The following is a 23,520-nucleotide window of genomic DNA, read 5'->3' as shown; positions in this document are numbered from 1 at the left end:
TTTAAAAATTATGAATTTCACCCACTGACTATCGCCATTGTCAGTAGAGAGCAAAAATATACATAAGAATACTATTGGCTGGGTGAATAACACTTTTCGTATTTGTATATTCCAAGGCAATTATTTAGATGTTGAAAAGGAAATATCAATGCTTTTAAACCCTTGTCAGTATCTTTTGAGTGATTTGGCTATTTCAAGTTAAAATGTATATTCACTTTGTAGACTAAAATATTATGGCTAGCTATGCATTTGGTATTAGGATTGTCTGTATGTATCAATTTGACACTTATTTTATTATCAATTTATTTGTGTTCTCCATACTTCTAAAAATGATTTGAAGGTGGCCCCAGACCAAAAAACATTAAAAAACAAAAAAAACAAGGAAAAAGGGGATTGGAGATGGGGAGAGAGAATAATTATATTTTAAAAACCTAGGCTGAAGGAACTTTGGCAGTTAAACAAAACTTAGTTTAGAAATTCTGGAAAGCGGGGTGCGTGGGTGGCTCAGTTGTTAAGTGTCTGCCTTCGGCTCAGGGCGTGATCCCGGAGTCTTGGGATTGAGCCCCATATCGGGCTTCTCTGCTGGGAGCCTGCTTCTTCCGCTCCCATTCCCCCTGCTTGTGTTCCATCTCTCGCTGGCTGTCTCTTTGGGAAAAAAAAAAAAAAAAAAAGAAATTCTGGAAAGCAAAGTCCAAAGGGGAAAACACAATAACAAAATACAATCCTCAATTATAGTAAAAGAAAGCACAATAGTCATCTAGGGAGTAGTAATTTTTAAACTAGCTGTGGTTTTTGAGGACCTGTATTACCTGCTGGGCACGGGGTCAAATGCTTCTTAGAGATTAGCTGATAATCCTCACAACAGTCTTATGAGATGCACTCTAGTACTTACCTATCTTAAAGGTGGACAAACTGAGGTTTAAGGAGGCAAAATTATGTCTCTAGGGCCACCATTAGTAGCAGCTGGAGTTAGAGTGAGATCTGCCCAAAATTCCAGTGACCATTCTCTTAATGACTTTAACTGATTTCCAGCTTTGTACTCTGAGTTTGTTGCTGAGATTTTTGCAGAATTAAGAGACTTTAAACAGCATATGAAAATATTGCTATAATAATTCTATAAAATACACATATAAAATCCATCTTTAAGATTTGTACTTCTGTATTAACAGATGAATCTAGTGTTTTACCAATTTTTCTGCTTGGGTTCCCAATAAAGAATAATGTTTTCACTCCAAATTTGAGCAAAAAATTCCTTTTCTATTGTGAAGTATCTACCACTGCATCAGAACCTTATTAAACTCAGTGACTTTTTACACTTGGGATTGGGAAGGGCTGGCATCAGATAGACATTCTTGGTGATGCCACTTAACTCTGGAGGCAGTCTTATCTGTATATTATAACCATATTCAGTTTCAGCAAAGAACTTTAGTGGTTGTACTTTTATAATGTGTATGAGATACAGCAAAGTGTAGATGTCAGAAATTATGTAGACTTTAGAAGGGGAAAGGGGACTTTTCATAACTAATGCAACTTAAATTTTATGTTTCTTTTGTAACCTGACAGTTTTCATACTGAGGTCACAAACATTTCAGAAATATGCAGTTATTTTTATCTAACCCAGGAGTTCTGAAACTTTAGTAGACCTCAGAATCACCTGGAAGACCTGTTAAAACACAGATTGCTGGCCCCATGCCTACAGTTTCTGATTCAGAAGATCTGGGATGGCCTAGTAATTTACATTTCTAACAAGTACCCAGTTAATGTTGATGCTTCTGGTCTGGGGCCACACTTTGGAAAGCACTGATCTAACTCATTAGTAAGAGTAGAAATAGAATAAATCAAACCTAAATTCTGTAAAGGCATAGGTATTTCCTATTGTAATTTTTGGTGAAAAGTTTAATATTTTACATGTGTTTAGTATTATTTTAACTTAGTTATCTGTATTTAATGTCTAAAAAATAATTTTTCCGTTTCAATAAGTTTTTGATCCAAACTTTATGACTATTTTTATTGTTATTTTCTTTGCTCTTCTCTCCCCATGTGTTAAGACCTTGTTTTTGTGTTGCATGTTACAGAAATCTTTCAGTGTTTCCTCTCAGCCCGTGAAGTAGCTCGTAGCCGAGATCGAGATAGAATGAACAGTGGGGCAGGGTCTGGGGCTCGAGCTGATGACCCACCTCCTCAGTCTCAGCAAGAGCGAAGGGTCAGCACAGACCTTCCTGAGGGTCAGGATGTATACACCGCTGCCTGCAACTCTGTGATCCATCGGTGTGCCCTGTTAATACTAGGAGTGAGTCCCGTGATTGATGAGCTTCAGAAGCGCAAGGAAGAAGGACAGTTGCAGCAGCCTTCGACAAGTGCCTCCGAAGGGGGTGGACTTATGACCAGGTGGGACTGACTAGAAACTTAAAATATTACTCGACCCCCTTTGTTACTGAATGCGTTGAAATACTTTATTCTCGAAGTTGTAGGGGTCTTCTGAAATTAATGCAGAAGGAATGGAGGAGGAAATACAAATTGAGTAGGGTGAAATAATGTATTAATGTGCTAAAGAGTGAGACTGATTCAGCCTGGAACATACATTTCTGATTAAATGAGGCAGTTTTTCATACATATAAACAACAGCAGTTGACAAACATTCGAAGTTACTTGTGTCTCTGTAATTTAGTGGCATGCAAGTTATTTTGATGTAATCGTAAAGGGTTTTGTGCTTACACGAGAGTCAGGATTTCCCATTGACAGATATAATTACTCCTCACTGTGTGTGTGTATTATCTCTATGCTGCTATTTCCATTCAATTTTATGTTCACTAACAATCCCAAATTGAAAAACTTTTCTCTGTGCATGTGAGACAGGAGTGAAAGTCTTACAGCAGAGAGCCGGCTCATCCACGCAAGTCCAAATTATAGACTGATCAAATCGAGGAGTGAATCCGATTTGTCTCAGCCCGAATCAGATGAAGAGGGTTATGCACTGGTAGGTATACTTACATACTTATACTTATATACTTTATATTCAGTAAAGAGGGATTTTTGTTTTCAGGGTGTAGATACGTACAACTTTGGTGACAGTAAGTAATATATGTTTGTCCTAGTCATATAAGAGCTTTTTAAAAAAGAACTTAAAAGAGAAATAAGATATTGCATAGATATTTACCACCTATATGTTAATGACTCTCAGATTTCTATCTTTAACTCTGACTTCTTCCTAAACTCCAAATTCATATATCTGACTCCTTGATGAACATTCCACCTGAACAAGTGAGGTTATTCCAGTCTTAATCTATCCAAAAATAAATTCATCTTTCTCTCACATCTTCTTGTCTTATATTCCCTATCTTAGTAAGTGATATTATTAACTACCCAGGAGTCATCCTTTTCTTTTCCTCATTTTCTCATCTTTGCAAACTCCCACACTCCCTACACCTCAATTAGTCAAGTCTTGAAAATTTTACCCTTAATATATTTCTAATATGCCCTTTCCATCCCTTTTGCCACTGTTCTGTTTCAAACTTTCCTTGTCTTTTGCTTGGACTAGTCCAGAAGCCTCCAAAACTCTTGTTTTTTGCCCATCTTCTGCATTTCACATGTCTGTTTATATCTCTTCTACTTAAAATCTTTCAGTAGCTCTCAGTTACCTACCCAAAAAGCCTCAGGACCTGGACTGTAGGCAAGGTGGTGATTTACCTAAGAAGTAGGAAATAAAGTATGCTATAGTTTGACAGGTAAATTATAGTGTGAAAACTATCTAAGAAATTGCTTCTCTTTGGGGCGCCTGGGTGGTTCATTCATTAAGCATCTGCCTTCAGCTCAGGGCGTGATCCCAGCGTTCTGGGATCGAGCCCCTCATTGGGCTCCCTGCTCCGCTGGGAAGCCTGCTTCTTCCTCTCCCACTCCCCCTGCTTGTGTTCCCTCTCTCACTGGCTGTCTCTCTCTCTCTGTCAAATAAATAAATAAAATCTTAAAAAAAAAAGAGAGAGATTGCTTCTCTTTGAGTAGCTTTGGATTTGGAGTTCACAGCTGGATTTTCAGTTTGGCTTCCTCTGTCTTTTTTTTTTTTTTTTTTTTAAGATTATTTATTTATTTATTGGACGGAGAGAGAGACAGCCAGCGAGAGAGGAAACACAGGCAGGGGGAGTGGGAGAGGAAGAAGCAGGCTCCCAGCAGAGGAGCCCAATGCGGGGCTCGATCCCAGGACCCCGGGATCACGCCCTGAGCCAAAAGCAGACGCTTAACTACTGAGCCACCCAGGCGCCCTGGCTTCCTCTGTCTCGTACGCAAATAATCTATATGTGTTACTTGACTTCTCTGGGTCTTAGTGTTCCAAAATTGTGTGATAGATTATTAGTGCCTGTTGTGTTTAAGGCAATGTGTGAGACTTGGCTTCTGGCCTTGATTCTACTTCTGAAGAGCTGTGAGACTGTGGTCATGTCACACGACAGCGCAAACAGAAACTCGTTTTTTGGACTGAGTGGTCTGTAAGCCCATATTTAGCTCTGAAATTTCTCTGTTGTGTGAATTGAGATGATGGATATGAAAATATTTTTGGAAGGTATAAAGCGCTACATGAACAGAAAGCTGAACTTCTAAACAGAAAGCTCAACAGTGTCTTTAAGCAGGTTTCATTGTATCATGATGTTTTTGTTTGTTTTCTTCCTTTTATTCTTTATTACCGTTTGTATCTCTGTGCTCCCAGTTCATGTTCGCAGTCTTAACAGTCTCTGAGATTTCTGTTTATTTTTCCAATCTGATCATTCTCATTGCCTAGTCTCCCCACCCTGTCATAATTTTATAACACAGATCATGTCCCTTCTCTTCCCAAAACCCCCAGTGACTTCACTTTTTCTCAGCTTAGAAGCCTTACAAGGGCCTACAAGACTCTACATTTGCTGGCCCCAATATCCGATCTCTTTTCCTACTGTCCTTCTTGATTGATGACTCTCCTTCTGCCACATTGGCCTCTTGGCTTTTTTGTGAACACACCACACAACTTCCCCTTAGGGTCTTACCCTGACTATTTCTGACCACTAGAATCCTGTTGTCTGCCTGGCTAATTCCCTAACTTCAGCTTTTCATTCTGATGTTACTTTTTCAGTGAGGCCTACCTCTATTTATAATTGCAGTTTGCCCTCCTTTCCACATATTCATTCTCTGTCCACCTGGCCTTGCTGGGTTTTTGTTTGTTTTGTTTCCCCACAGTACCTAACATAATTTATTTATTTATTATATTTGTTTATCAGTTTCTGTTCGCCTCCACTGGAATATAAGCTCCTTGAGGAGAGGAGTTTTGCTGTTTTATTTACTGCTCTGTCCCCAGCGCCTGTGGTGCCTGGCACATAGCAGGCAGTCACTGAATTGTTTTGTTTGGTTTTGTTTTTTTAATGACTAAATTGCCATCTAATCTATTTTGGTAAAATTTCGGTGCCCATTCTGTCTTTTCTACTCTTTAATTCGGGTCTTTGTTACCTTTGCCTGGACTGGTAGTTTTCAAACTGATCTCCCTACTTTTTTTCAGTTCCTCTCCTTAGACACTGTTCCCAAAGTTAGAGCTCTTGAGAATACATGCAGGAACAACACCTACTGGTCATGCTACCTTCCTACTCAAAAAACTCAGTGACTCTGCACTGCGTACCCAGAAAGCAGAGATTCTGGAAAATGTTTCCTGCCTGCCTTTGGAGCCAGTTACCTCTGTGGTGATCTGCATTTTTGGCATGCTAGTCCACCTGCCAGACCCCAGACATACCTCTTGAGCTTCTGCTCAAGCACTGTTTGTCTTAAATGTTCTTCTCCTGAATTTTGTTGATGGGGGTCCTATCTCTCTCTTAAGAACTGGCCAAAAGGTCAACTCTTCCAGAAAGCTTTTCCAAGATTATGTTACTCACAGTGAGTCTCCATGTTATTTCCATGGCAGTTTGTTAGTACCTCTAATGTCTCGTGTTGGACTTATTTGTATATTATTAATACTTCTTTCCAGTAGGCCTCTCAGAAGGTCTTGGTTTGTTGTGTTGGCCTGGTATCTTTTATAATATGCAAAGCATACTGTCAAAGATTGATAATTCATTTCCATTGAAATGAAAAGATAAAAGGTGAGGATAGATGTAGTTAAAGCAACATACTTTTAGAAAACAAGCAATGAAATCTGACTTAGTCACAAAAGGCTTATGATTTACTATTGATTTTCACCTGGGGCAAGACGCTTAACTTTTCTGAGCCCTTGCTTCTTTATCTTTGAAACGGAATAAAACTACCTGTTATACTGGCCTCAATGGGGTTGTTGGGAAGAACAAGTTTGGTAATATAATTTAAAACATTTTGAAAATTATGTTTTCAAAACAGAATGGAAAGACAGATCAGTGCAGGTGGATTGAACCGCAGGTTTAATTGGCAAGATTGTTCATTTGGTTTCCGTACCATTTTTAAAAGATTAATAAACACATTTTTGAAAAGGTTTGCTTTTGATCATCTTTCCTTATGGAATGTTTAGAAACATCGTGTTGTAAGAGGTAGGAGAGTCAAGAACCGGAGCAGATTCTTTTGCAGATGAAAGGAAACCTGGGCTAAGCCTTCAGTTTTCGAGAGCCTGGTATAGATGAAGAGGAGCAAGCAGAGGGGGCAGTTTGGGTTTTTCCAGCTAAAATACATCATCCTTCTGTCTGAGGTTATTTAGGATTACCATTCATATCCTTGATGCTAAATCTTTATCCTTCTTTTATTTATTTTTTTTTAAGATTTATTTTATTTTAGAAAGAAAGTGAGCGAGCATGAGGGGGCGAGGCAGAGGGAGAGGGAGAAAGAATCTCTAAGCAGACTCTGCGCTCAGTGTGGAGGCCAGTGCAGGGCTCAGTCTCATGACCCTGAAATCATGACCTGAGCCTAAACCAGGAGTCAGAAGCTTAACTGACTGGGCCACCCAGGCGCCCCATCTTTATCCTTCTTTTATAAGGAGTGTTACATGATATTTATCTTCCTCTCTGTCTTAGTAAACAGAAAAACCTCAGCAGTTAATTAAACCTGAGGTTAACTATTTGACAGTTGTCATACTTACCAACATTTTGTACTACAGTCTCTTAATTTATTCCTTCTCCCTCTTATTTCACAAAGGATTTGATTTAGTGTGTAAAAATAAATAATTTATCAAGGTGTAAATTAGATTAGTGAATTAGGGCTGAAAGAAGCTGAGAGATAAAGCCCTGGGTAAGATTTGTACACCTCAGTACATAGCCTGTGATGTCCTGCTGAACGTGAACCACCAAGCAGGAAAAGCATGACTCACGGGATTCAGTGTCTAAAAGTATCTAAAACAAACCAGTTGTTCAAGGGAAACACAGATAATTCTGGTTCTGAGGCCTGAGATAAAATTCTTCCATGAGCCCTCATGACAGAGGTACTGTGTGATAAAAATATTTTATTGCATGACACAGTGATATTTTCAGGGGCTATTGTGACATTTGGTGTTTTGTCCAGCACCAAACAGCCTGACACTATACTTACTTTTGGTGAGTGTGTGTGTGTGTGTGTGTGTGTGTGTGTGTGTAAGACAGAATGTGTTTATCCGTAATGTGGGTACATGTGTCTGTGTGTAACCAGGTAACAATTTTCTACAATGGCATTCCTAAATGAGTCTGTTTTGTCATTTCTGCAACCTTTCTTCTTTGCCACCAATTTTTTTTATTGTGTGATAGAGTATGAATGAAATTCCTAAGACCATAATGTCAAGTCTGTGCATAAATAAGCCACCTATGGTTTGTGTTTGGTTGGCTGTATGAGCAGAGCAGATAGGTGTCTACACCCGCTCCCCAATGGAAATATGCTTCTTTTCTTCCTGAGAGCCTTCACTGTTTTTATTGAGCTATCTGCAGTTTCACCAGTTTGAGATTTTTATATTTAACAGGCTTTTAAAAACATTTTAAAATCTTTTAAAATACGGCTAGAAGGTTTAGGACTATGTTATTTTTCTGTTTCTATTTTTCTGGATTCGTCAGATTCTCTTCCTCTGAACACCTAGCCAAGACCAGTGGGGCTTTTGAAAAGAACATAAAGTGAGAATAGAGCAAGTAATAATTTTTCAAAACAGGACTTTACTACAGGGGGCTTTAGACATCTAGAGGGTATTAATAAGTTCATAGTGTGTTTGGAAAATAAGACAAAGATTTCAAAGAAGAATAGGTGACAACAAAGAAAAACTTAGGCTATTTTGCGATGCTAGTTAGTGTATACCTTGACTTTGTGTTTTAGTGTCTGGGTTACGTACCTGGCCTTTCTTAATGCTGTTTTCAGTGAGTTTTTATAGAGTTTGTATTGTTAGTCTGACTTGACTTGTGAATAAGTAGCACATTGCTATAATTATATGTGTGTTTATTCTAATGTATTAAATCTTAATCTTAAAATACTTTTCACAATTGAATGTTATTTATTTTTAATTTAATAGAGTGGAAGACGAAATGTTGATTTGGATTTGGCATCATCTCATAGAAAAAGAGGTAAGTATTAAGAAATTAAAAATCTGGTTAAATGAAGTAGCTTTTTTATATGTGATATATTTAGATAGGATTGTCATTGAAGCATTACTGCAGAAACAAATTTAGAAACATCTTGTTGGAAGACTTAAAAGGAAAATCATTTTCTTTAAAATATATGCCCTTTTAAAATATAGAACTGTCTAGGAGTTAGTAGTCTATTCTGTTTCTCATTTGTCATGTGTTTTGACTTTGTAAAAAGTCCTGTTTAACTCCAGAAGCAATGCTTTACATTATGGGGGGTTATGTACATGATTTGCTGTGTTTTAGTTCAGTGGTTCACCCTGCTGCGTTCACCCTCCCACGTACCCAGGTACACTTTCAGAAAGGTTCCACTTTTTTTTCTGTCTCTTAAGATAAAGCATGTAAGGCATGAACTTAGGATTTCTAGGCAGAAATTTTCCCATGAGGAACAATTTTAGAGTGTCATCAAGAGTTAAGCTTGTTTGTTAGAAGCTCTGTCTTAGTGGATAATACAGTTAACTCTTGGTTGTGTATACAGATGGATGGAAAGGACAGCAGTTTCAGAGAATCTAAATTCAAGGTTAACTAAAAACTCTCCAAGTATTGTTCTCTATTAACTGGCATTTTTATTAAACCCATTTATACTGTGGTTGTGAAAAGTGAGATGTTCAGAGTTGGCACTAGTGGCAATTTTTTAAAAGCTTGTGGGAAAATCTTTTTTCCTGTGATATTACATCTTCTGTACTTCAAAAGGAAATACTTCTCTTCATAGTTTCCTTGGCAGGATGTTAGGTTCCCCCTCACAGGGAAAAAAATGAGAAATGAAGGAAAACTGAGGAATGAGGAGAAGAAATGCACACACATGTTTTTTCATTTTTGTGCTTATAACTTAGAAGAAGAAATGTTGGTACTTCTGTAGAATCAAATATGGCAATATTTTGTCCTTTAATTATAATTAGAATACAGAGAATGATTTTTCTGAAATATTAGGAATAATGACTAGAACTGGTGCTTTCTTTATTGGAAAGTCTGTATTGGAGACTGTAACATATCTGTTGGGTTATAACATAGCTGCTGGGTTTCTAAAAAAATTATAAGGTATTTGTATATGAAAAAAATTAAATGATGTTTAGTATAATGTGCAGCATGTACTTTATTATTTTCTGATTCTTCGAAAATTGGTGGTTCACATGCCATAATTCGCCAGAGAATTCTTTTCCTTAACCACTTGACTTAGGAATTAAATTTTTGGTTAGCTTACGTGAGCCCTGTTGCTAAAATTTCTTTTATATTAATGAATGCTTGTCACTTGGTGCTAGAGAGAAGATGGTTCTAGACTTACCGAGTAGTGTAAGGGATCCAGTCTGTAGTTTAAGAGCTTCCTAATTATATTTATATGTGATAGGCCGTTAGCTAAAATTATTCTTTTCTCTCAAATCCTTATCTTGTTTATGGAAATATAAATGTGAGATTTAGTCTAATAGTAGCCATGACAGCGTGTGGCAAAGTAATGTTCAGAATAAAACAGAAAGTGGTATCTTTATCTTTGAATTAAGCATAACCTAGAATTTGAGTGTAAATTACTTAGGAGGAATTACTCTAACATTTCAGAATTACTGTCCTAGAGTTGGTACCTATTCAAGTTTTTAAACTATTACCCTGTAAGTAGATGTGGAGTTTTTGTAGTTTTAGATCTAAGTAGATAAAAATGAATTAAGCCATTAATCCAAATTTTGTTTGTGGATAAACTACCTTCTCCAAAAAGCTCAAGGTAGTACCAAAATCTGTTAACCTTTTGGAATTTAACTTTATTTTGTTGAAAACAGAAAAGCAAACATAGGACCTCATGGGAAAAGTTTTTTTTAATTACCCACTTAGGAAATTATAATAGGGAGGCAAAGTAGTTATATAAGTTTTCATGATATCACTTAATGTGGTACCAGTTTATCTTAGTAATCATTACAGTTTAATGTTCCCAGAGTAAAAGAAATCTGATGGCTTTGTTCCTAGGTATAGGTGACTAGAAAGTAGAAAAAGTACTATTTTAGGAAGGGCAGCAAAAATAAGTAGTTTTCAATCTCATGAATCCTAGAGCTTGTGGATTAAACAATGAAAATGTACACTTAATAGTTTTTTTATGAATTTCCATCTTTAAAAGAAACAAACACTGAAAATACATTAGGAGAATATATTTTGAAAGGATTTTTTTAAAGATCATGTATATTTGGTGACTACCTTCTGATCATGGTGGGTTTTTTGTTTTGTTTTGCCCTTAAATAATGGTAAAATAAGCTACCCTATTTTTTCCTTATTTATTGCCAATATGGACCAGATGCTATAAGTCTTAGTATGCCTATCTTCAGTTGGGCAAATGAACCTACCAAGTCTGAGAACTGTTTGGGGCCATTTAGGTGTTCTGATTCTAACTTGAGCTACGAAGGACAAGCAGATGTCTAGCTAAGTGAGAATTCTTCTACACACTTGTTTACCCCTTTCCAATATTTAGAAGAGGAAATGTAAACTTTTCCCCTCACATAGCTTTTGTAATTATTAGTCTCAGTGGTCCTGAGTTATTAAAAACCTAATAAGAAAAATTAGAGGTAAGTGTCTAATTATGTCCCATTTACTAAAATTAAATGGATGTATCAATAACAGTTAATGGTTGTATACACATTTCAGCTGCCCTTACTGTGCTTCCAAAGACTTCTCCTTGGGAGTGCCTAGTGCCTGTAATTTCAGTATTTGGCATTGGAGATACTAGGATTCATGCTGTTGAGCGATGATTGCTTCTTCTTCCCTCACTCCAGTTAATATTCCATAGTTGGTCCAAGTAAGCACGTACAGGAGGGAGTAGAGCAAAGTGAGCAAATAAATTTAGCTCCATCAACTTGCTCAGCTCTTTAGAGGCATGGAAGTTAAATTCTAAAACCAAAAAAAGTCATAGATCACTTTAAAAAGGGATAGGTGAAACATTATTTCTGCTTCGCTCCTCAGAGATAATAGAACATTTGCATTCTTTAAACACCTATAAACTGCTTATATACGCCAGTCATTGTTCTGATCACTTAAAACATATTAACACACTTAATTCTTATAGCAGCTTGTCAGAATTTTTGACAAAGCTGTTAAATGTGTTGGTATTTTGGTACTTTGATAAATACTTAAAAGACTTGCTGTAGTTGTGTAGAACGGAGCTCATTCTTCACTGAAAGATACCTTTTCGCAGATATTTAACTTCAGTTTTCATAGTGAAGCTGAAGCTGATGCAGTGAAATATGGTGGGGATCCCAAAGCAACAATTTAAGAAGCAACATCAGGAGTCTTCTTAGTTAAAATATTACATGGTTTGATTTTTTTATTCCCTGGGTCTTTAAATAAAGTGTTAGGGGTTTACAGCTATAATAGTACTGGAAACATTTATCAGCATGTGTGTTTCGTGGTATAACATGTTTGGGTGAAATGCTGTTGTAACTATGCATTTCAAGTTAGATTATATAAAGAAGAACAAATGTAAATGTTGTCTCCTGTATCAAATTTCTCCTTTTGTCTTCTGATTCTTGTGTGGTAGTGTATTTACTCCTTTTTGGCCAGTTGAGCCCCAGAAAAAAGAAGAGCTTCAAGCAAGTACATGATGGCATGTTTAATTTTTTTCCCCTTTTAGCTTGCCTACATATTTTATGGTTTATAAAGTATGTATTGCAGCTCTGCCATGTTCATTTTGAAAATTCCATTTAAGAACCAAAGTTGTAAGGACAAGTAAACAATCTCAAAATTTTCTTGGACTTTATATTTTCTTTTTATAGTAGATGACTCTGAATTAATACTAAGTAAGAACTGGTCTTAGTCACAATTACTCTATAGAAGCTTTTGTTGTACTTTTCAGACACAGTACTTCCTATATTCAGATCAAATAATATCGAACAAACCAAAGTTATCAGGTTGTTACAATTTTTTTTAAAAGACTAAGAGTTCTTTCATTTCTCATTTCCATAATGTAAGTTTTTGTTTTAAAGTATTTTTTTATGTCAACCTAAATATTTGGGTTATGATTATTTATTTGTTTATTTATTTATCCTAATGCTTTCGTATCATGTTTTCTTGTTCTTTCTTTTAGTCATACAAAGTTTTGATTGGGTCTTAAACCTAATAAGTTGCATATTTTACACTGGGTTCAGCAAACTATGCCTAGTGAGCCAAGTTTGGTCTGCTACCTTTTTTCATAAATAAGGTTTTGTTGGAACACAGCCACACACTCATCTGTTCATGTATTGTCTATGGCTGCAACAGGAACAGCAGAGTTGAGTGGTTGTAGCAGACCTTTACGACCCACAAAAACCTAAAATATTTACTGTCTGACTCTTTATACAAAAACTTTAGCCCCTGCTTTAATTTGCAGAGAGGTTTTGAATGGGTTGCTCACCCATTCCTAGAACATTTTGGGGTCTATTAAAGCAGTTCACTCTTTGTATATTCTTCACAGTGAACCTTTGTGTAGGCAGGCAGTTGACATTTCCATGGACTAGAGACTCGTGATGTCGATTAGTAACAGGAATATGCAAGATCGCCTCCCTACCATAAAATTAAGGAATTAGTGTTATTAATTTAACAGATCAGTTTTTTGAGTCTCTCCTTCCTCAGTTGGAAATTGAGGACTACATAATCTTCAAGGTCCCCTTTACTTCTGTGGTTCTAACACTAGCTCATTGTACATTTTATTTTCATTTTGAAAAGTAATTTGTAAATATTGGAAAACAGAAGAACTTTTTATCCTGAAATTTTATTATTGAACAAAGAAGTTCAATGCAAAGAGCCAAAAAGTGTCATTTGTAAGTTAAGGCTATATCCAGATTCTGAATTTGGTGTGCTTAAAGAAATGGAAAATGATTATTCCTTTTTTTTATTAGCTTCTGCTTTATTCTTTAAATATCATTTTTAATTTAATATGTTATCCATCCTTGACATTATTCTTTGGATTTTTTTATTCTTTTCTATTTTATGTGAAAAAATACTCAGCTATACAATTTGGGGAATTTTTCAGATTATTTTTTATGCTCAGTAAAACTGAAAATTCAGCCTTTTTTAATTTTAAGAATTCTTGCTGAAACATGGAAGGCAGATAAACCATATATTCATTACCATTTAAAATTATTCTAGTAGGACGCTTATAAATTATTTCAGTTACTTTATAATATTAGCTGAATTTCTACATCTGATTTTGAATTCCTGCGGTTTTACTGACACCAGTGTAGTAATTCAGAAATAAGTTGAGCAGTCAATATTGTATTAATTTGTTTTCTCTGTGGGCATTAGTGTTTAAGTAGTTCTCTTCCCAAATCTTTTTCATCTTGTTGTGTAACAAATATAATTTTTGGAATGCATATTTTATTGGGTACCTTAAGATGCATTCCTAGTAGAGAAATTTGGTATATTCACATGATAGGACATTATACAGCACTCATACAAATGAACTGTGGCTACATGCAATAATGTGAATGAATATTGGCAGTATTATATTGATGAAAGAGAGTATGCCCAGAAAATTTACATAAAATGATATTTTTTTGTAAAGTCAGAACCCACTAAAACTTAACATTCTTTGTCTTGGGAATGAATTCATATAAGATAAACCAATATTTAGCATTAATAAAAGCAAAGGAATGATAAACCCAGCTTAGGGATAATGACAGCCTTAGCTCGGAGGAGATAGGGAGAGAGGAACAGATAGGTAGATACAAGGTACTGTCAATTTTCTAGTTCTTGTGTTCACATTTATTAAAAATAAATACAGAAGCAGGCCATGTGTGGACCAATGATGAGAGAATATCATGAGCCAAGGATTATGATTAATCTAATTCATGTACCTGAGATCAATTAAATTAAAAAAAAGAAGGCTTGTAAGAACTGGACATTTATATATTTATTTAAAGCTAATATTGGCATGTGACTGGGACAGTTGTTGAGTTCAAACATATTAACATATTTGTTTTCTAATGTTTTAGTCTGTTTAGTCTAGAAAATGCCCACCGGCAAAACTAATGGTATTATATCTTTGAGCAACTATTGTGACGTCACTTGGTAATTTTAAATAGATATCGTTTTACAGTAAATCTCATATATTCTTGTCTGTGAAACTTTGCTTCCTCTATATAGGAGTTTCACAACCTGAAATAAATATGCATATGACACAGTGAAAGTGTTCCTTATATTAATGAAACCCAAAGGGTGATGTTTGTGTCTCCTTTTTGTGTAAGTTTACTTGCCCTTCTATATTCATTTTTTGGTAATGTTTCATTGTAGATATGTAGACTCTTTGCTCAGTCTTAACTTACTCTTTGCAAAAATAATATTAAAACAGATGAAGTCCTATTACTATTAGGCCTTACCAGCAGTGTCCCAAGTGTCTAGTTCTTTTTTGTTCATAAATGGTGGTCTGGTTTAATACTGCAGAGCATTTTAAGCTAAGCATTTTGAGAGCAGCTTCTGCCTTTCTTTTTCTTGTGGCAGCGTGTTGCTAAAGCGCTTACAGAGACACTGATCGTCAAACAGGGCTTTCCCTTTATTTTCTTACATTGCTCTAGTTTTTGTTTGTTTGTTGTTTTTTATCAAAGCATTTTGCTCCGATTCACTTAATGCATGCATGTACTCAAACATGAGTGTCCATTTCTCACCAGTTGGTATGATAGCAGCACTCAGCCCTCATCTAGTTTCAAAATGTACGCTCTACTTGGTTGTCATTGATACATGTTTGTTCTGTTTGTATGTAGGTCCTTTGCACAGTCAGTTGGAATCCCTGAGTGACTCTTGGGCTCGCCTGAAACATAGCAGAGACTGGTTATGCAACTCCTCGTACTCCTTTGAGTCTGATTTTGATCTGACCAAGTCTTTGGGAGTTCACACTTTGATTGAAAATGTTGTAAGCTTTGTGAGTGGAGATGTGGGGAATGCCCCAGGTTTTAAGGAACCGGAGGAAAGTATGTCTACAAGTCCCCAGGCCTCCATCATTGCAATGGAACAGCAGCAGTTAAGGGCAGAAGTAAGTCTTTGATATTTATGCCTCGTGAGGCACTACAGAAACTTAAATCAAATCACTGAATGCACAATAGTAGGAAAAACTTTTCTTCTACTCCTTCCCTCTCCCTTTCCTCCACTTGAACTTTTTGATGTCACTCTCATAACTAAAACAGCATAATATTTTGTTTGAAGTGGACAGAAGTACATTTTTAATTGCCGTCTCTTAGAACAAGATACTTTAATCATAAGTCTTTCCTTGTCTCCTAGAAACCAGAGTGAGACTGGCTGGTGAGCATACAGATCTGCTTCCTAGAGCCTCCAGTTTTGACCTATTTGTCTTCATTTAAAAAGGGCTAGATTGCAGAAACCTTCATAAGAGACATGCTAAAATCCATACTTTAAAATGATGTTTCAAATTATGTCATTAACAAAATTATGTGAAAAAAAGATCAAATAGTTGTATTGAAAATTACCTCTTGGGTTATTAAAATACTGTATGAACATAGCTAATCATTGCTTGCTGCTTTTCTACTTGATATTAATGTTTGGGAGACACAAAGTTACTTTCTTTAGTTTGTTAGAGCTTTTCTCTATTTTTAGCAATGTTTGATAAATAATCTAAACATGTGTACTAGGAAATAAGTATCTCCAATATGTTAATATAAAGTTAAGCGTCTTTTCTTTTATTGTGATACAGAAATAGATGGCATATTTGTCATTAAATTATTTTGAAAAACATAAAAGAAATAAAAAGGGCTAGATTAGACCACCACAGTAATAATAATGAATGCTAAAATTAGCAAAACTTCAAGGAGACATAAGATGTCTTCATAGCCTCAAAATATCTCCCTCAAAATATTTATTAATTACTCTGGTTTTAACATACAAACAAACTTTTTTTTTTTTTAAGATTTTATTTATTTATTTGAGAGAGAGAGAGTGCATACACACAAGCACTGGGAGGGGCAGAGGGAGAGGGAGAAGCAGACTCCCTGCTGATGTGGGGCTCCATCCCAGGACCCGAGATTATGAACTGAGCCAAAGGCAGACACTTAACCAGCTGAGCCACCCAGGTGCCCCTGTACACAGATTCTTTAATACTCTTCCTTCCAGGAGGTAGAGCTTAATTCCCCCTTTTTTCTGAGTAAGCTGGATTTACCGGCTCAGGGCTTACAGAGTATAAAAAGGGAGGAAAAATGAGTAATTTTACATTGTAGAAGTCTGGCGGACATTACCTTAGCCAGGTGATTGAGATTAGCATCATCAGTAATAAGTTATGGTGACATCATGCATCTCTGAAATGTGATGAGAAGAGGACTTTATGGTATTTCCCCCCAAATCCATAACTCTAGTCCAATAATGAGAAAACATCAGGCAAACCCAAACTGAAGGACATTCGATAAAATAAATGAACAGCTCTTCCAAAAGAAAGATGGAAACTGTCACAAACTAAAGGAGATTAAGGAAACATGACAGTTAAATGCAACAGGCTATCTGGGATTGGATCTTGGAACAGAAAAGGGACATTATGGGAAAACTGGTGAAATCCAGGTAAAGTCTGTGGCTTAGTTATAGTGTTGTACCAGTGTTCATTTCGTAGTTTTGATAAATGTACCATGGTTACCCAAGATGATAACATTAGCAAAAGGTAGGGGGAAGGCATACAGGAACCATCTGTACCATCTTTCAACTCTTCTGTACAATTATTAGATGTACAATGATTTCAAAATAAAAAGTTTATTAAAAAAAAACGATAGGCTGATTGGCCACAGTGGTAGGTATTGTCTTCCTAGGGAAGATAGAGCCTGATGTTCAGGAGAATCACAGAGAAACCATTCAGAAATACTTTTTCTAATTCTTGAATTAAACATTATTCATTTTATATAACTTTTTTAGAAGTGAAGGAAGCAATAATCATAGTACCTTACAGTTTTGAAACCTTCACGTATTTATTCTCATGAACATCATAATAGCTGTGTGAGTAGGTTAAAGTACTACAGTATTAGCCACTTTTGACACATGAAGAAACTGAAATTCAGGAAGTTAAATGAGTTTCCCAAGATCACACAGTAGGTGGAAGAGTCTGGCCTTGAAATTAGGTCTCTTATACCCAAATCTATTTTCCCCATTGTCCTATGTAGACTCTTTTATACTGAAGTATAATTATAGAGTTTTTAGAAATATTTTGATTTTAAAAAGTCATAATAATAAAATAAATGTTTAATAGAATAGATTTCTAAGAAATGTCAGTTTTCTGTGTGCTAAGTAATATATTATCTGTGTTGGAATTCCTTTGTGTCTCAGTCTAGTGAAGGAGTCTAAAATATATTTATTTTACTTTTCTCAAGCTTCGTTTAGAAGCACTTCACCAGATCCTCGTTCTGTTGTCTGGGATGGAGGAAAAAGGTAGCATCTCTCTGGCAGGAAGCAGGTCAAGCTCAGGCTTCCAGTCATCCACACTGCTCACATCTGTGAGGCTGCAGTTTCTAGCAGGGTGTTTTGGTTTAGGCACTGTGGGACATGCAGGAGCCAAAGGAGAGAGTGGTCGATTGCATCACTATCAGGTGGGTGATGGGTCTGTTGTGTGAGGATGACACCTTGCAGTACATTCAGATTATAAATGTATATATGTATATATCTATATAAGTTTTTTTTTTTTTTTTTTTTTTTTTTTTTTACAAAATCAGTTTAATAATGCTAAATGTTCTGGTATTTAAGATTGAGGTTTAAAATTACAAAGACTTTTAAATGACTCTTAAAGATATCTCATTGGTGTAGTTTCCTGGGTAATAGTAATACAGTTCGGATCAGGTGGGCCATTTTTACTGTTGTTCTTTTAGATTCTTTGCTGGCTCAGTTTTCTTAACCCTTAGTGAAATCGGATAGAGATAGATCTAATTTGGGATAGGGATTGGTGTTTGCGAGGATGGATTTCAAGAATTTACATTTACACTTGATCATTTTACCTAGTTTCCCTGATGGCTTGAAAAAAAATTTTTTTAAGTGTAGTCTTTATGTCTTCCATATTTAGAGAAGAAAAATTGCTTTGTGGGAAAGGAGAGAGATTATATAGAATCAAGAATTGTCAAGCTTTTAAGTATAAACTTATTATAAAACTTTTATATACTGAAATACACTGAATAATTAAAAATCACCATCAGGCTTTATCATAGAGTGGGATAAAATGCTATTATTTTTATTTGGGTAGAAGGTGTTACTGTTACTAATAGCAAAGTAAATCTTTATATATAATTCAGGATGGGATCAGAGCCGCTAAAAGAAATATTCAGATTGAAATCCAGGTGGCCGTGCATAAGATTTATCAGCAATTATCTGCTACTCTAGAGAGAGCTCTCCAAGCAAACAAGCATCACATTGGTGAGTAACTGCCCCTGCAAATGTAAGATGCAAGTTACATTTTATGCTAGATACTTTAGGTGTTCTATATCTTGTTTTAACATTAGTAGGTCAGTTTGCCGGTAGAGAATAAATATTTGAAAATGTAATAGTGTTCCACGTTACTATTTATATTTTGGAATATGATTTATTTTAGTAAATGCTTTGTTTACTTCAAAGAGAATTCTCAGTTTTCTTTCTCTCTTTTTTCTTTCTTTTCTAGAAGCCCAGCAACGTCTCCTCTTGGTTACAGTTTTTGCCCTGAGTGTTCACTATCAACCAGTGGATGTTTCCTTGGCAATTTCCACTGGTCTGCTAAACGTCTTGTCGCAGTTGTGTGGCACAGACACCATGCTAGGACAGCCTCTACAGTTGTTGCCAAAGACGGGAGTTTCCCAGCTTAGCACAGCTTTAAAAGTGGCTAGTACAAGATTGCTCCAGATTCTAGCCATCACTACAGGGTGAGCATTATAGATGTCTCGGTGGAACTATATGGGACCTAGTCTTTTCACATTTTAGTAATTGCCATTTCCCCCTAATCTCCTTTATGTGTTTAAGTACAAACAATTGCCCAGCTGTGTTATTACCACTGTTCTTTCCCTCTTACTTCACATAGGACATATGCTGATAAACTGAGCCCCAAAGTAGTTCAGTCCTTGTTGGACCTACTCTGTAGTCAGTTGAAGAATTTGTTATCCCAAGCTGGCGTACTACTTATGGCCTCATTTGGAGAAGGGGAAGGAGAAGAGGGTGAAGAAGAAGAAAAAAAAGTTGACTCCAGTGGAGAAACTGAGAAGAAAGACTTCAGAGGTAGAATAAACCCTTTTCTGTGTCATTATTCACAAGCATTTATTGAATCCTCATTGTATGAATATCATTAGAATGTAGACTTCTTTCTGTTGTGAGGCGTGAAGGAATTTTTTTAAATTCATTTATAAACCCCTTTTCTTTCTAAATATGTATGATTTAGATGAGCTTCTGACTGAATCTCCTCTCCTTAGAGTCTGTTAACCTGATGCAGTGACCATATTGCTTCCTCTCTAGATTCAGCTTCTTGACTGTCCTGCGTCTAGAATCCAGAGGTTCTAGGTCACTGATTCTCCCAGGTTATGTTTTCTTAGCATTTGATCTTGACAGCCATCTTTAATCATAGTCTGGACTTAAGTGTTTTCATATTTGGGAATTAGGTTAGAATTAGAATAGCAGAACTTCTTGCTAGGCTATTATGTTTCCTGGTCACTAAAAAACTTATTATATTTAATTGTCATAGATTTCATTGCTATAATATGGCCATCTGCTCATAGTTTTAAAAAACTATAGTGAATATTGTATTTCGGTAGAATTAAACCCTGAACAGCAGGGAGCAGAAGTGCTTGCTACCTTTGTCTGCTGCATAATTAAGCAATAAAAGTTTAAAATTGGTCATTTGTTTAAAAGGTTTTTGCAAAACTACCATGTCTTATTACCATAATAAACTCTGGGAGCCCTTAAAATCCTCTCTGTTAAAATCGTTAATAATACTAAAATTAGATAAAGTAATATTTAAATAATATTGTGAGGTAGATGAGTGGATAGAGGAAATACCCTGTGATAGAAAAATGATAAAACATTGTCTCTGCCCTCAGGAACCTTCTAAGGTAATGAGAGAGGCAGACATGCCAACAAGTAATTACAGTGTAATAATACAAGAAGCTCAGAAGAAAGAGCTAAATTTCTTAAGTCAGAATCTAGGAGGATGTATGAGTCTGATTAAGGACCAACTTTTGGTTTCGGAGGCTGAACCTGTGGCAAATTCCTTCTCCCTGTTCGTATAGAGAGTATGGGACTGAGACAAAGAGCATGGGCAGACTCACAAGACATGGTAAGATAAACATAAGCTTTTGATGCCGCCTCCTGTTTTCCTGAGATCCAGTGAGGAATGCAGGGTGGTTAAGGTAATAGTTTCTCACCATTCTGTGCTGAATACTGTACGTACAAACAGCAAGTAAGACATAATAGAGCTACTTCTCAACCTGTAGGTCCCCAGGAAAACTGGGCCCTTCCATATCCAGTAAAGAAAGAAACCGTTCCGTGAGTGAATCTCGGCAGGCGTGACAGCAGACTGAATCCACATCCATTCCTCTCAGGTCATCCTAGAGAGAATGCTGATGTACTCTCTCTATTCATGGGGATGGCTGGGAGTGAGACTGACTCTAGTCACACACAGTGGTCAGCGTTTAATAACCCCACAAACCCTATAAAATACTTAACTGAAAGTAAGTAAGGTGTACCTTTCATTTCAAATATAGTATTGTTACTGAAACAAACTGAATCACCAAGGTGTATCAACCAGCTTTATTTTTAAGGCCTCCAAACTTCAGTTAACTTAATTAATTTAGTGTCTTGTTACAGAGATAACTTGCTGGGAGTGAGGATAGGGGGGTAGGACGGAGGCCTCATAAAAGAGATTTTCCCAAGGATCTCTACCCAGAGAGAAGGCCACATAGAAGAGGTAGCTTTTGAACTGGATTTTGAAGGAATGTGTACGAACAAGGTTGGAGTGATACGTGGGTACCCAGGGCAGGCTAATAATTTTATATTCTTCAAACTGATATTATTAAAATATTTGCTTATTAGCATTTAAGCAAAGACCTTTAGAGTACCATGTAGAGGAATTGTAGCAGAAGAGTACAATGGTCTCTCATTATCACCAGCGTTCTAGTTCTGTCATAGACCTGCGTACTCATCTCAGCAGAACAGAAGTCCTCCAGTTATGACAGGAAGGTAGATTCCTGGCCATCTAAGTGTGGTCCTTGGGATGGGGGTCTCCCTCTAAAGTGACTTGTCTGTATATTCCTTAATTTGACATGCCAGGATCTTCCTGAGAGGAGTGCTGTGTATACCTGCCTTTAGATTGTTAGGATTTTGTATGGTTTTGTGCCCCTTAGAGATTGACATTCTGGGCAACTGCCTCACTGGCATCCTTCTTCCCCTTGACTCTTGAGTGGGACTTTGCCAGGCTGAGAGGGTATGAAAGGTGTTGGATGGTGATAGAACATGGTGTATTGCAGGAAGAGCAGATAGTTCTCTGGCCTCAAAATGCACAGAGTGGAGGGAAACTATGAGGGAGGACGAGAGAGAGTCTGGTACTGATGCCGGTGGAAAAACTAGGAAGATTGGTTAGGGCGCGTTTGTATGAAAGATCTTTATACATGGAGTTAGTCCTCAGGCACATCGGACGCAGGCCTAGAAATTTGTTTCTTTGTAGAATCTGAAAGCACAAAGTGTTTTTTAGAGATGTGATTGTTAACTTGATTGGCTGGGGGAGATCATGGACTTTTTAAAAATGTGATCCAAGTTTGTGAACTCTTTTACTAAGCAAATACACAATTTCCATACAATTTTAAGGGGGTTCACCGACAGTTTCCTTCAGATTCTACCTAGTAAAACTCTAGATTTGAATAGATAACTCTTGTTCTCATAGCTATAAAAAAACGCACAAAACCAAATACACATACTTTAGCAGCCTCACTGTTGTACACAAATGTACAAAATGTTTTAAGCTTGGCGTTATTTTCTGACCTTTCCCCGTTCTGTTCTTCAGGTTTTAAAAATTCAGCAGCTAATTGACAACTTAAATTTTTAATTAAGTTTGGACTTCCTGCAGTCGACACGTTACTTGATATAAGACATTTTCCTGTTGATTTTTGGTTGTAATGTAAACTTGTCTCTTCCCTCTTCAGCTGCTCTTAGGAAACAACATGCAGCCGAACTGCATCTGGGGGATTTTTTAGTTTTTCTTCGCAGAGTTGTATCTTCAAAAGCAATTCAATCAAAAATGGCTTCCCCCAAATGGACAGAAGTGCTTCTAAATATAGCATCTCAGAAGTGTTCTTCAGGTATATGACCTTTGCCTTGTATCACAGGAGTATTTTTACACATCACGCGTATTTCATTCAGATAGTGCCGGACTGGAACAGCATTGGATATTTTGACCTCGATTTCAACACTTTTATTTTCTGAGTACTTACTTGATCAAAAGAAAAATCTGATTTCAGAAGTAAAAATTGATGGTTGTGGTAGTAGGTATGGAATGAGCATCACTGTTCTGCCTCTGCCTTTGCTTACTTTAGAGACGTACAAACTGTTCACTTCCCCTTAATCCTGACAATCTCTGGGAGGCGGTCAGGGCATTAATGGAGAAGAAGCCATGAAAGAGTATGGTAAACCCGAGCTTTAGAGAGTCACAGACCTATTTAAAATTCTTCTGCTGAGCTATGGTCACCTTACTTCACTTCTCTCAGCCTTAGTTTCCTCATCAGTAAAACGGGTATGATGTAGGGTTGGTGAAGATCAACAGAGTTAATGTGTATGAAGTGTATAACATAGTACCTGGCACAGTTGTTATGATAGTGCTATTCCCTTTATGTATACATAGAAAGCCCCCCCCACGCATGGGTGCTCTCTCTCTTTCTCTAAAATAAATAAATAAATCTTAAAAAAAATAAAGGGGTGCTTGGGTGGTGCAGTCAATTAAGCGTCCCACTCTTGGTTTTGGCTCAGGCCATGATCTCAGGGTTGTGAGATTGAGCGTCCCCCCGCCCCCCGTCGGGCTCCACAGTTAGGAGTCTGCTTAAGATTGTCTCTCCCCGTC

The 23,520-nt window shown here is 36.6% G+C and overlaps 1 protein-coding gene across 16 annotated transcripts in view; it reads left to right on the top strand.

Annotated features, from left to right (window-relative positions):
- HERC1 (HECT and RLD domain containing E3 ubiquitin protein ligase family member 1) overlaps positions 1-23,520 on the top strand; it is a 179,786-nt gene that overhangs the window by 85,021 nt on the left and 71,245 nt on the right. For 11 of the 16 annotated variants that reach the window (XM_057303693.1, XM_057303702.1, XM_057303700.1 and 8 more), the window contains 9 exons: positions 2,076-2,388; positions 2,857-2,977; positions 8,429-8,480; positions 15,245-15,513; positions 17,840-18,055; positions 18,749-18,869; positions 19,111-19,348; positions 19,504-19,697; positions 22,610-22,765. In XM_057303693.1, coding sequence (XP_057159676.1) covers positions 2,076-2,388; positions 2,857-2,977; positions 8,429-8,480; positions 15,245-15,513; positions 17,840-18,055; positions 18,749-18,869; positions 19,111-19,348; positions 19,504-19,697; positions 22,610-22,765 — 1,680 coding nt within the window. Of the gene's footprint in view, positions 1-2,075; positions 2,389-2,856; positions 2,978-8,428; positions 8,481-12,048; positions 12,115-15,244; positions 15,514-17,839; positions 18,056-18,748; positions 18,870-19,110; positions 19,349-19,503; positions 19,698-22,609; positions 22,766-23,520 lie in introns of all 16 variants that reach the window. The other 5 variants (XM_057303697.1, XM_057303696.1, XM_057303687.1 and 2 more) reach the window with 1 other exon arrangement.

The sequence above is a fragment of the Ursus arctos genome, unplaced genomic scaffold (assembly GCF_023065955.2).
Source record: "Ursus arctos isolate Adak ecotype North America unplaced genomic scaffold, UrsArc2.0 scaffold_28, whole genome shotgun sequence".
In the NCBI taxonomy this organism is placed as follows: domain Eukaryota; kingdom Metazoa; phylum Chordata; class Mammalia; order Carnivora; family Ursidae; genus Ursus; species Ursus arctos.
Note: the sequence above shows the minus strand (reverse complement) of the source record. Positions and strands in the feature narration are given on the sequence as shown.